Raw genomic sequence first — 10,112 nt, forward strand, 5'->3', positions numbered from 1 at the left:
GCGGTTTGTTCATCCATGGCAACACGCCTAACTGACCAAACTGCATAACATTGTGAATTCATCACGTGTTAAGTTTCTACGGTGGATCATGCCCAAGTGCAACTCTATCTGCCTACAACATGCGGTCGTCCGGGGAGGCGCCGCTGCGACGACATGTTTACTCAACCATAAACCCTAGATCACTATGTGTGACTCATATCATCTAGCATGCTAGGTTTAGACGAGGAGATTAGATGGCAAACCTTGGGCCGCGGAGTAGACAGCGGCGACGTGCAAGACGAGGGTTAGATGGAAGACGGCGGTGACGTGGAAGACGAGGGCCGCGGTGTAGACGTCGCCGACGTAGGTCGACGCAGGGCCGGATCCGCGGCGTGCGGACGACAGCGCGGTCAGTCGCAGCCGACAAGCCGTCCGACGACGACGTGCAAGACGAGGGTTAGATGGAAGACGGCGGCGACGTGGAAGACGAGGGCCGCGGTGTAGACGTCGCCGGCGTAGGTCGACGCGGGGCGGATCCGCGCCGATGTTCAGATGCGGCGTCGGATGGGGTTCAGTCGGCGGCGATCGCACAGTTAGAAAATGGACGTGATCGACGTGCGTGATCGTCGGACAGGCGAGAAGATCGTGCAATTGACTTTTTTCCTCTACACGCGCGGCGATCTTTTTTTGTTTTTTTGATTCGTCAAGGTATACGGACGTCGGTCTATACGGTATGATAGGAGGTGGGCATACGATTTCTTCCGTAGCTCTTCTACGTTTTGTTGTGGGGGGGGGGGGGGGGGGTGTTTCTACGGAAGCAAGACCCTTCGTGGTAAAGAAGTGAAGATAGAATCTGATGACCTTTTCGCGCCTACGGTCGTGCGTTGAGCTGTCCAAGATGATAATGCTGGCAACCAAAGAAGATGGCATCGGGATAACATTAACGGCGGCCGAGAAAATGCGGCGGAGAACATCAGATTCCATAAACCTTGCCTTTCCTCCCGCTTTGAGCATGAGGTCGGCATCTGATTCCATGATCAGGGGATGAAGCTTGTGCCACGTACGGAACGTGCGGCCCAGGGCCAGAAGCAACCAAGCAGCCGCCACCGCCGAGCCGCCAGCACACCACAAAGCTGCTCGTTTCAACACTGAGCAGGCTAGCATTTCAGCACATAAACAGCGACAGGAACCAACTGTTGAGCACCTCAGTTATAAAAAAAAAGGTAATTAAGAAACGAAATCAGCTTCAGCCTACCAGTTCTTCAGTAAGGCAGCACGTTCTCAGAGCATGCACCCAATCCAGAAAAAAGAAAGTTCAGAACTCTACATGCTTATTATTTTCAGGGGTATATCTAATCGCAGAATGCTGCCCATCACAAAAAGTATTCACTGTTCTCCTACCTATACAATGTTGTTCTAACAAAAAGGTAGGGTATTCAGTGTCCAACCTATCCAATGTCGTTCTGACAAAAATTACTCTGTTCAATGAACAGAAAAAATGGTTCTCTCCAGCTGACTACGCAACAAACTACTGCCTACTGCAAGCGCAATGGTACACTTGGCATCAAAACAATGCTTTCTAATCTCACCCTTCTGCTTCTTTTGTCAGGACCCTTCTGATTGATTGGTGGGTAGAATACCAGGCATGCATGCATCAGGGCTGCCGGTAGATCTCCCCATGGGCTGCCACGGGAAAGATAAGTCCTGATCCTCCATGCTTTATATAATCATAATCAAGGTGATTTTTCAGGATTAACTTCCCACTATCCAAAAGGCTTATGATTAGCTCAATGTCAGAGTCATGCAACCAGGGCAGGCTGTGCTGGTCTTGCTCCTCTGTGCTTCCAGCAGAAAACACTACGACTATCTTGTCCAGTGAAGAAGATATCTTTAAAAGCAGAAGCAGCAAATATATCTCGGCTTCATTCCAGGAGAAATTGGTCAGTTTGATCAGTTTGAGTTTATGTAGGACACGCTCTGACACTACCACATGACTGCCAAGCTGCGATGGAGTTACACCTCTCTTTGCTGGGAGCTGCAACAACGAATTTATCATTATTAAGAACATTTTAAACAAATCTACAGCTTCTGAAACTCAGATTAGGACAGTACACTGAAGTTTTAATTTCTATGAGTTACGATGAAAGGATAGCCATATATGCATGAAAGGCTAAGAATTACCTCCACAAAAAGTCTCTGAAGCATATCGAATTGCCCATTTTGCATGAGGTAAGTAAAGGACGCAAGATTGTCCCGACTCTGTTCAAACATCACGATTTGAAGTTCTCGGACATTCTGGAAAGACCAGTCTATAGCCATTTTGTGCGGTTCGCTCAAGCAAGTCACCACCTAACGATGTCACTTGGTTAGTGAACAGTTTACTAACATTCAACATTGAACAGCACAGCCAATTACCAAAAAAACATACCTTCAGACTATTGCTGCAGATGGTTAGAGTACTCAAGGCAGTGGAGTTCAGGGTGCACTTGCTGAACATGTTTGATAACAATCCTTGGGAGCATAATTGGTCTCCGGTCCTTGTATAGCAGAAGTAGAGCTTGCTGATTTCTGCATCTGGCGGAAAGTACAAACTGGTGAGGTAACATCCACTGAAAGAAACCGACAGAAGATCTGGAACCAATCGCAGGTCAATCGAATCGACACCACTACACTCCACCACAGTTATGTTAAGGAGTTTGAGTCCAGAAACAGAATCACTTATGCGCTCAAGGTGATGGCAATAACCCAGCTCTAGCACTCGCAGAGCCGGACACTTGGCTAAAATTTTTCTCAATGTCCAGTCACTTACTGTAACGCCCCACAGTTTGATAGCAACCAATTCACAGAAGTCCTTGCATCTCTTGAAATATCTTGAAGAGTTTGCCAGGGTTAATCCTCGAAGAGACAGGCGCACAAGCTGCTTGCTTGCTCTTGGGAAACTGAACCGTAAAGCCAAGCATGGTGGCCGACGCTCAAGATATAGATCCTTGATTCCAGAACGAGCAATGCATTCGAGGCATCGCCTGAACAGCTTCTCAGACATATCCTTTGATTCAATCACAAGACATAGAATGTCTAACCGATTCCCATTGGCTTCTTGGCTTTCCAGCATTTGTAGCATCTCACATGGAAGAAAGGAATTCTCACCAACATAGTAACTATTTGACTGCAAATGAATGTCCCACTCTCTGTTCCAGTGACGGCTCAATGACGACACACGGATGGCTGTTCGGTGTTCAAGTCGGGAGAATATATTGAGAAGCAAATCATCACAGAGCTCGCTGGGTCCCTCGGTGAGGAAGGGTCTGTCACCTTCGTCCTTGTCTTCCACCATGTCATCCACCTCCTTGTCTCTTGTCTCACCCTCCTCTATCCTCTCGTAGAAAAGAATGTACGCCTCACACCTGACAACTTGTTCTATGGAGATTTCCTTGATGTTGCGGTCATCTGCGCAAATCCATGAGGAAGAACCACTGCTCCGATGCTTGAGACCTGCCCCCCGCACATAAGCAACATAATGCCCTGTATGCAAGTTGTCACCACGGTGCTCAATGACACCAACTAGACGGTACCTGGAATTGTCTTTCTCCTCGGAACTGAAGGAAAGAGAAAATCAAGTTAGTTAAACAATATGTAAGGATTTAAGTTAGCAAGAAACTGATGGCATGCCTTTCTTGAAAACTACAAAATGCATACTGTATCAGATAAAGAAAATAATACGGTAAACTGATTATGTAACTAATTGGAATACCAAGAAATTAAGGCCATAGTGATGTCAAGTTGTAAACCAGACGCTGCAAGATGTATATCCATCCAACACTAAAAATACTAATCCAGAATTATAATTACCCATAGAAACTTCAACAAAAATAAAAGGTCACTGGTTTCAGCGTAACCACCAACAGACAAAAAAAGTGTTACCATAATAATGTTTCATGATATGATAACTTTAAAAGTTAAAACATAACAATAACTTCGCTGGCGATACACTGCTATGTTGAATAGAGTTTGTGGCAGACAGCCAGTACAGCTGATATGTATCCAAATGTTATGATATCGTATACAAAAAACTACTCCCTCCGTTCCTAAATATAAGCCCTTTTAGAGATTCCAATATGGACTACATACGGAGCAAAATGAGTGAATCTACACTCTAAAATATGTCTATACACATTGTGTTCAAAAGCACAAATTAACATTGTATGCATGTTCTACAAATTAACAATGCCGTCGGAGGGAATGCAGTTTACACTGATGCAGCTTTAGGGTATGTATGTCTTGATTGTGACCAAAGTGAAACCGATTAATTTTCTGGCCATGTAAAAAAAATTGGTCATGTTTGGATGGCTGCCAAGTTTAATTTATTTTTCTAGCCAGTGTTGGCCAACTCATGGGCAACCGAAACCTAAACCAATATTTTGGCTAGCCAATCTTCTAGTAGGGCAACCTTGGGAATAATCCAAACATTCCCTTAAGTTGTCTTGCTGATATGCATAACAAATCTTTCGCTGGTAACTATAACGCTGGTTTTGTTGCATTTCTTTAATCTAACTCATGTTACTCTGCCAGTGAGAAACAAGAGTGAAGATATCCTAACCTAACTCTGATAAGGAAAATTGAGATGATCATGCCAGGAAATTACCACCATGTGTGCCAACATCATAAAAAATGTAATATCTGAATGATCCTTTGATCTACAATGCCAGTGTCTTTTGAAGCTCTTAATTTTTCTTTCAAAGAGAAGGCATTCTATTGCTAGTAGGAAGAAACTATGAAACAAAGTAGTTATTGTCTTACTGATAAAGATCGGAAACTTATCAGAACTGACATAGAAGAAAGGTATAAGATATGACTGTGTAGAAACGTGAGAAATCGGTACCTGGGGTCCATGAATGGTCCAAGATGAAGAATCTCCTTAAAGCTCACATGTCCTCTCAGTTTAGACAGATCATTTCTGTATCTCTTAAATGGAATAATCAATACAGGTGGTAACTTGTTAATCAACTGTGTTTGAATTGCACAACCGTTGCCATCTTTCTGCTCATTTTGGTTTTCCTCCATTTTTTGGGCAGTATGATCATCCAGCATTGCCTGCTTCGCACAAGCCTGATTTTGAGTGCTGGTATCCGGACTATCCTGGGCACTGAACAGGTCAGTCTGTTTATCAGTTGGAAGCCCAGCTTCTTGTACACCTTGATCACTTTCACCTTTTTCACCACAGCTCGTCCCTGAAGTGATTTCTTCAGTAGTTATGTTTTCATAGAGTATAACTTGATCATGTACATCTGAATGATATGGTTTCCTTCTTGGAGATTCTACGGACAAGTTATTACAGTCACTAGATCACTCACTTGGGCATGTTTTCCTACCTGACAGCTCAGTCTGATCTCCATCAACAGTCGTATTTATATTGGTGCTTGCCATGATCTGTTCAGCAACCTTGGAACAGTTCTCACAACGTTCCTTCACTCGATGGGCAAACAGTTCCAGGCAGTCCTCAATCGACCCAAGAGAGTTCATATGTTTGGCCTCATCATTAACAATATCACTGCTCTGAGCTTCCCCCTTATCTTTGGCAGTAACTTTTACTGAGTAAGTCGTCTCCTTATCTTCTGGATTCCGAGAATCTGTTGTTGCTTCCTCCATTCTTTCAGTGTCATCAAATAAGTCAGGAATGAAATCCAAAATTTCTATTGGGACATCATTCTTCTGAGTCTGCATATGACTGTGTACAACATCCTTCACTTCGCTAGAATCTGCAGATTCAAACATACAGGGCTTAGCATTATCTGCATTAGCAAGACCATGCAACCAGAAGCACTCACTCATCCTTTGCATAGAATCTTTATTGTGCACACTTTAAGCTGTTTATCTTTTTCGACAGTATCCAAACACGCTTAAGTTAACCAACCATTTGGAATGACACCAACTGTATGATGGTAAGAACTCAAGACCCTGGGCTTCCCATGGCAGTTTGAACTACTACACTACATGAACACCTTTGCCATGTTAAAGACCGCAGAAACATCCTGTCGGATTTTATGTAGCCACCCCAAAGGTTTTCCTGCTATTTCTTCTATCCATGTGTAAAACGTCCACAACAATTACCATCATAACAGTTGTGCACACTTTAAGCTGTTTATTTTTTTCGACGGTATCCAAACACGCTTAAGTTGACCAACCATTTGGAATAACACCTACTGTATGATGGAAGGACTCAAGACCCTGGTCTTCCCATGGCAGTTTGAACTACTACGCTACGGTGAACACCTTTGCCATGTTAAAGACTGCTGAAACATCCTGTTGGATTTTATGTAGCCACCCAAAAAGATTTTCCTGCTATTTCTTTTATCCATGTGTAAAACGTCAATAACAGTTCTCTACTTAGCTAGTAATGAAGCTCCATTCCAAAAAGTACCATTTGCTTGTTTTCAGAGAAATAGCAAATAATACTAGTAGATCACACAATTCCGCATGTTCCTGCATTCTTTCCTCAAAAGTTGTATGATCTCAGATGTTCACCATTGCTTTTAAGTTGAGTACAGGAGCGCATAAACTTACCAACTTGCAAAGGCCTGGGGGTTTTCTCCATTGCCCCATCTCCCAATTCTGAACCGGGAAACTGAGAAGTGCTGCCTGGAGCAGCTGTTTGCATCTTATTATCCCCATCACTCTTGTCAGTTTGAGATCCGTGGCTTTTATTCCTTGGTGTTGATGCAACGCTTCTGGCTGGAGGATCCTTCTCTGGAAGTGACAAATAGAGTTCACCGAAATCAACGGTTTTAGTATCATTATACCAGCATCTTTGGCAGGACGTTGTCTCGAACAGCTGGCCTCTGAAAAGAGAAACGTTAAGTGTAGGGAATACTTCACCCCCTTTCAAGACATGCATTCTGTTTTGCTGCTCCACCTCCGCATCCACAGCATTGAATAAAGACATAAGGAACTCATGGCTGTCTTCCATATTCCAGACCAAGAACCGATTCGGATAATGCTCATGCATAGCTTGCAGTATCATCCGTGGGTTCAGCGTGTGTCTGGCATCATTCACAAGTGTCTCTTGGAAAAACTGCTGCAGGTGCAGACCAATGCTCCCCAAATGAGCAGCCGGACTTTGAATCATTGTCCTCAGCTTACCAAGGGCAAGGAGGCACTGCAGCGTTGCATTCATGTAACATGTTTGCCCAAGGTTCGGTATCCCTCTGATAACGTAACCATCGCCATTAGCATACCCAGACGCATCATCGTCCATTGCAATGCTGGGCACCCTTTGCCAGTCATCCTTTCTAGCGGTGGCACATAGATCATTTGCAAGGCTAGCTGGCTCCATGGCGGACTCATCCTTTGAATAGCTAGTCTCTGGTTCCCACTCGCCCTTTGCAATGCCGGACCCCGTTCCCCAGCCATCCTTTGCAACGCTATCCCCCAGCCCTTGCTGATCCTTTTCCTTTCTGGCCGCCACTCGATAGCCATCTTTGGTCAGGTCAGTGAGCCTCATAAGGCGTGCACACAAGAAGCAGTATCCCAAATTCGGTTCATCGCATCGCTGAGCAACCCAGTGCTGGTTCTCGCCGGCGTGCCAGAGGGCATGTCCCTGCGGACTTTCCCTCTCCACCGACCACCCAGAGCAAAAGAACTTGGAGCAGTCTATGCACTTCATGATCCCTTCGTCGCCATTCCAGGTCGTCTTGCACTTAGGCAGAAGGCAAGTCCGTCTCACCGCCCGCTGCTCGGTGAGATCATACACGGCCCTAAGCAGGAGGTCGCGGTCCAAACTTATGTGCTCGCACCGCCCGCTGTCGCCGGTACTGTCGCTGCTGGTCCCCGCCTCCGCTTCCCCGGCCGATGGCCACTCGCTCGACTCCGTCGGCGACGCTGGCGCGTCGCTGCATCCAGAACCAGCCGCAGCCAGCGGGTCCAGGCGCGGGGATTTCTGCGAGCTCTCGGACGCCTCCTCCGCCCTCTCCCTCTTCTCTACCATCACGCCTGTCGCCTGGAAACTAAGAAACAACAAGAATGAGTCCAGTGGATTCTGAAAACCGAAAATCGCAGCGAGCATCAAGAGTTAGCGGCGCCATGAAATTTGTTGAAGCAAAAAACCCTGAAGAATCGAAGAACCGGAAAAAAAAAAACTCCACCAACAAATCGAACATTCCGCTAGCGAGCATCAAGAGTTAGCAGCGCCATGAAATTTCCTGAAACGAAAATCCTGAAGAATCGGAGAACGAGAAAAACCTTCACCAACAAGCCGAGAAGAAATCGAACATTCCGGTAGCGAGCATCAACCATCAAGAGCTTCGCAACTTAATTACGGCGCAAAAGCAACCGAGAACGCCAGCGAGTCGGAGGACAAGGAAAACCTTCACCGTCAATACAGGAAGAGTCCGAGCATTGCGGCGGAGAAACACACAAGAGCGGCGCCACGGATCCGATTCCAGCAAGCAAGCAAGCACGCGCGCACCCAGCGAGGCGGCGGAGCGGGATTCGGGGGCGCGGGGGGGAGGGGGAGGGGGAGCGGGAGGGGAGGCTTACCAGGAGACGGGGAGGGAGAGGGCCTCGGAGGAGAGGCGAGCAGCCGGCGGAGGCGTCCGCGACGAGGCCGAGAGAGGGTGGAGGAGCGGAGGAGGGAGGGAGGAGCGGGACTGCGGGAGTCGGTTTCGCTGGCCGGGGACGGTGGCGCCGGGGCGGGTTTTGGGGAACCGGCTCCTCTACCGTGCCGCTGGGCACGGCAGAGTGCCGTGCCTTCTTACGCACCAGCGTCCACATTATCTTAACAAGCCCAGCCGTTCACCCGATGCATCACGCGGCTGCACAAGTCAATTAATTAACGATTTCCTTGATTCTAAAAAAAACAATTTCCGTCAACTAAAAAAACCAATTGATGATTTTCCGTTGCTAAAAAGCCAATTAACTATTTTTGAACCCCTAAAAAAATACTATTTCCCCTACAAAATACTAATTTACTATTATTGTCTCAAAAGACTAATTACCTATTAGTTAATATACATGAGCAACATGCGCAAAATGAAAACGAACTCATATTATAAAAATGGTTTTATTTGTATTTTTTGTCTCAATGATTTATTTAAATAATTCTTTTAGCCAATATGTTTGTATCGAAATAGGCCCTTGTCCCACTTTATATATAAAGCAGCACCCAAATAGAGTACATGGTCGAATGATACAAGATGGAGGGGCAGCTCCCATACAATGTCGAGCCACCCGCGCCACCATGAGGTCTCCAGGACAAGCGCGACGAGCCCAACACCACAGGTCCGGATCAGGGCGTCACCAATGCCGATGAGAAGAGCAAACGCCCGAGCCACCCGCCGATACACCTCTCGCCGCCCACACGACCGAGAGGGTGCCCACCACCACCACCATGGAGCCCGGGGATGTAGAGAAGCACCGGCGCCCACGCGAGGAAGAAAGAGAGGCCCCACAACAGCAAGCGACGACCAGGCTTCGCCTCACTGCACCCCCCGGCGACGGCAAGGGAGGAACATAGTGTTGTGCACGGCCGATGAACTTGTGACTGTGAGCGTGCGATCGGTGGACATGCTGTAGTTACACAAGTAGCATGAAAAAAAGAATCCACCAAAATAAAAATATACCAATAAAACTGATAAAAAATAAAATAAATTAAGAAACCATTTTTTATGAAAATTAGTTGTAGAAATTTAGTACATGTATGGGCAAACATGTTAGCTAATATGAGTTCATTTTCATTTTTTAAATGTTGCTCGTGTATATTAATTAATTAATAGGTCCTCCCAAAAATATTAATTAATAGGTAATTAGTCTTTTGAGATAATAATAATACATTAGTATTTTATAGGGGCAATAGTTTATTTAGGGGTTAGGAAATAGGTAGGAAAATAGTTATTTTTTCATTCTACCTGTGAAGCCGCGTGATGCATCAGATTTTTTTCTTTCAGAAAAGCATGATGCATCAGCTGAACGTCTGGGCTAGTTAGGATAGACTTTCGGGCAGGAGGTAAGCCTTTCTGGCCCATATCAATGTGCACGCTGGTGGTGCGTAAGAACTAAGAAGGCACGGCACTCTGCCGTGCCCAGCGGCACGGTAGAGGAGCCGGTTCCGGGTTTTGGTGGGCTGTGTGAGGAAGTGAGCC

The 10,112-nt window shown here is 46.0% G+C and overlaps 2 protein-coding genes across 2 annotated transcripts; both read right to left on the reverse strand.

The window, feature by feature from the left end:
* Positions 1-1,289: 1,289 nt before the first annotated feature.
* On the reverse strand, positions 1,290-5,107 carry LOC123069138 (uncharacterized). Its single transcript, XM_044491907.1, has 4 exons — positions 4,859-5,107; positions 2,408-3,575; positions 2,161-2,328; positions 1,290-2,014 (listed from the first exon to the last, which is right to left on the reverse strand). Exons 1-4 carry the CDS (start codon positions 5,065-5,067, stop codon positions 1,634-1,636), a joined length of 1,926 nt encoding a protein of 641 aa, XP_044347842.1. The 5' UTR covers positions 5,068-5,107; the 3' UTR covers positions 1,290-1,633.
* Positions 5,108-5,316: 209 nt separating this feature from the next.
* LOC123069139 (ubiquitin carboxyl-terminal hydrolase 2) lies at positions 5,317-8,704 on the reverse strand. Its single transcript, XM_044491908.1, has 3 exons — positions 8,512-8,704; positions 6,541-7,979; positions 5,317-5,735 (listed from the first exon to the last, which is right to left on the reverse strand). The coding sequence occupies exons 2-3, from the start codon at positions 7,958-7,960 to the stop codon at positions 5,323-5,325; spliced, it is 1,833 nt and encodes a 610-aa protein (XP_044347843.1). The 5' UTR covers positions 7,961-7,979; positions 8,512-8,704; the 3' UTR covers positions 5,317-5,322.
* Positions 8,705-10,112: the final 1,408 nt, after the last annotated feature.

This window comes from Triticum aestivum, chromosome 3B, assembly GCF_018294505.1.
Source record: "Triticum aestivum cultivar Chinese Spring chromosome 3B, IWGSC CS RefSeq v2.1, whole genome shotgun sequence".
Taxonomy (NCBI): domain Eukaryota; kingdom Viridiplantae; phylum Streptophyta; class Magnoliopsida; order Poales; family Poaceae; genus Triticum; species Triticum aestivum.

What these genes read in the sequence shown, in the direction of transcription:
- LOC123069139 (XM_044491908.1), bottom strand. Translation starts at nt 7,960, where the DNA reads ATGGTAGAGAAGAGGGAGAGGGCGGAGGAGGCGTCCGAGAGCTCGCAG. An exon ending in CCCCAGGCCTTTGCAAGTTG is followed by an intron (nt 5,736 to 6,540) that starts GTAAGTTTATGC and finishes TTGAATCTGCAG; the next exon opens with ATTCTAGCGAAGTGAAGGAT.
- LOC123069138 (XM_044491907.1), bottom strand. Translation starts at nt 5,067, where the DNA reads ATGCTGGATGATCATACTGCCCAAAAAATGGAGGAAAACCAAAATGAG. An exon ending in GGACCATTCATGGACCCCAG is followed by an intron (nt 3,576 to 4,858) that starts GTACCGATTTCT and finishes TCTTTCCTTCAG; the next exon opens with TTCCGAGGAGAAAGACAATT. An exon ending in TCTGCAGCAATAGTCTGAAG is followed by an intron (nt 2,329 to 2,407) that starts GTATGTTTTTTT and finishes TGACATCGTTAG; the next exon opens with GTGGTGACTTGCTTGAGCGA.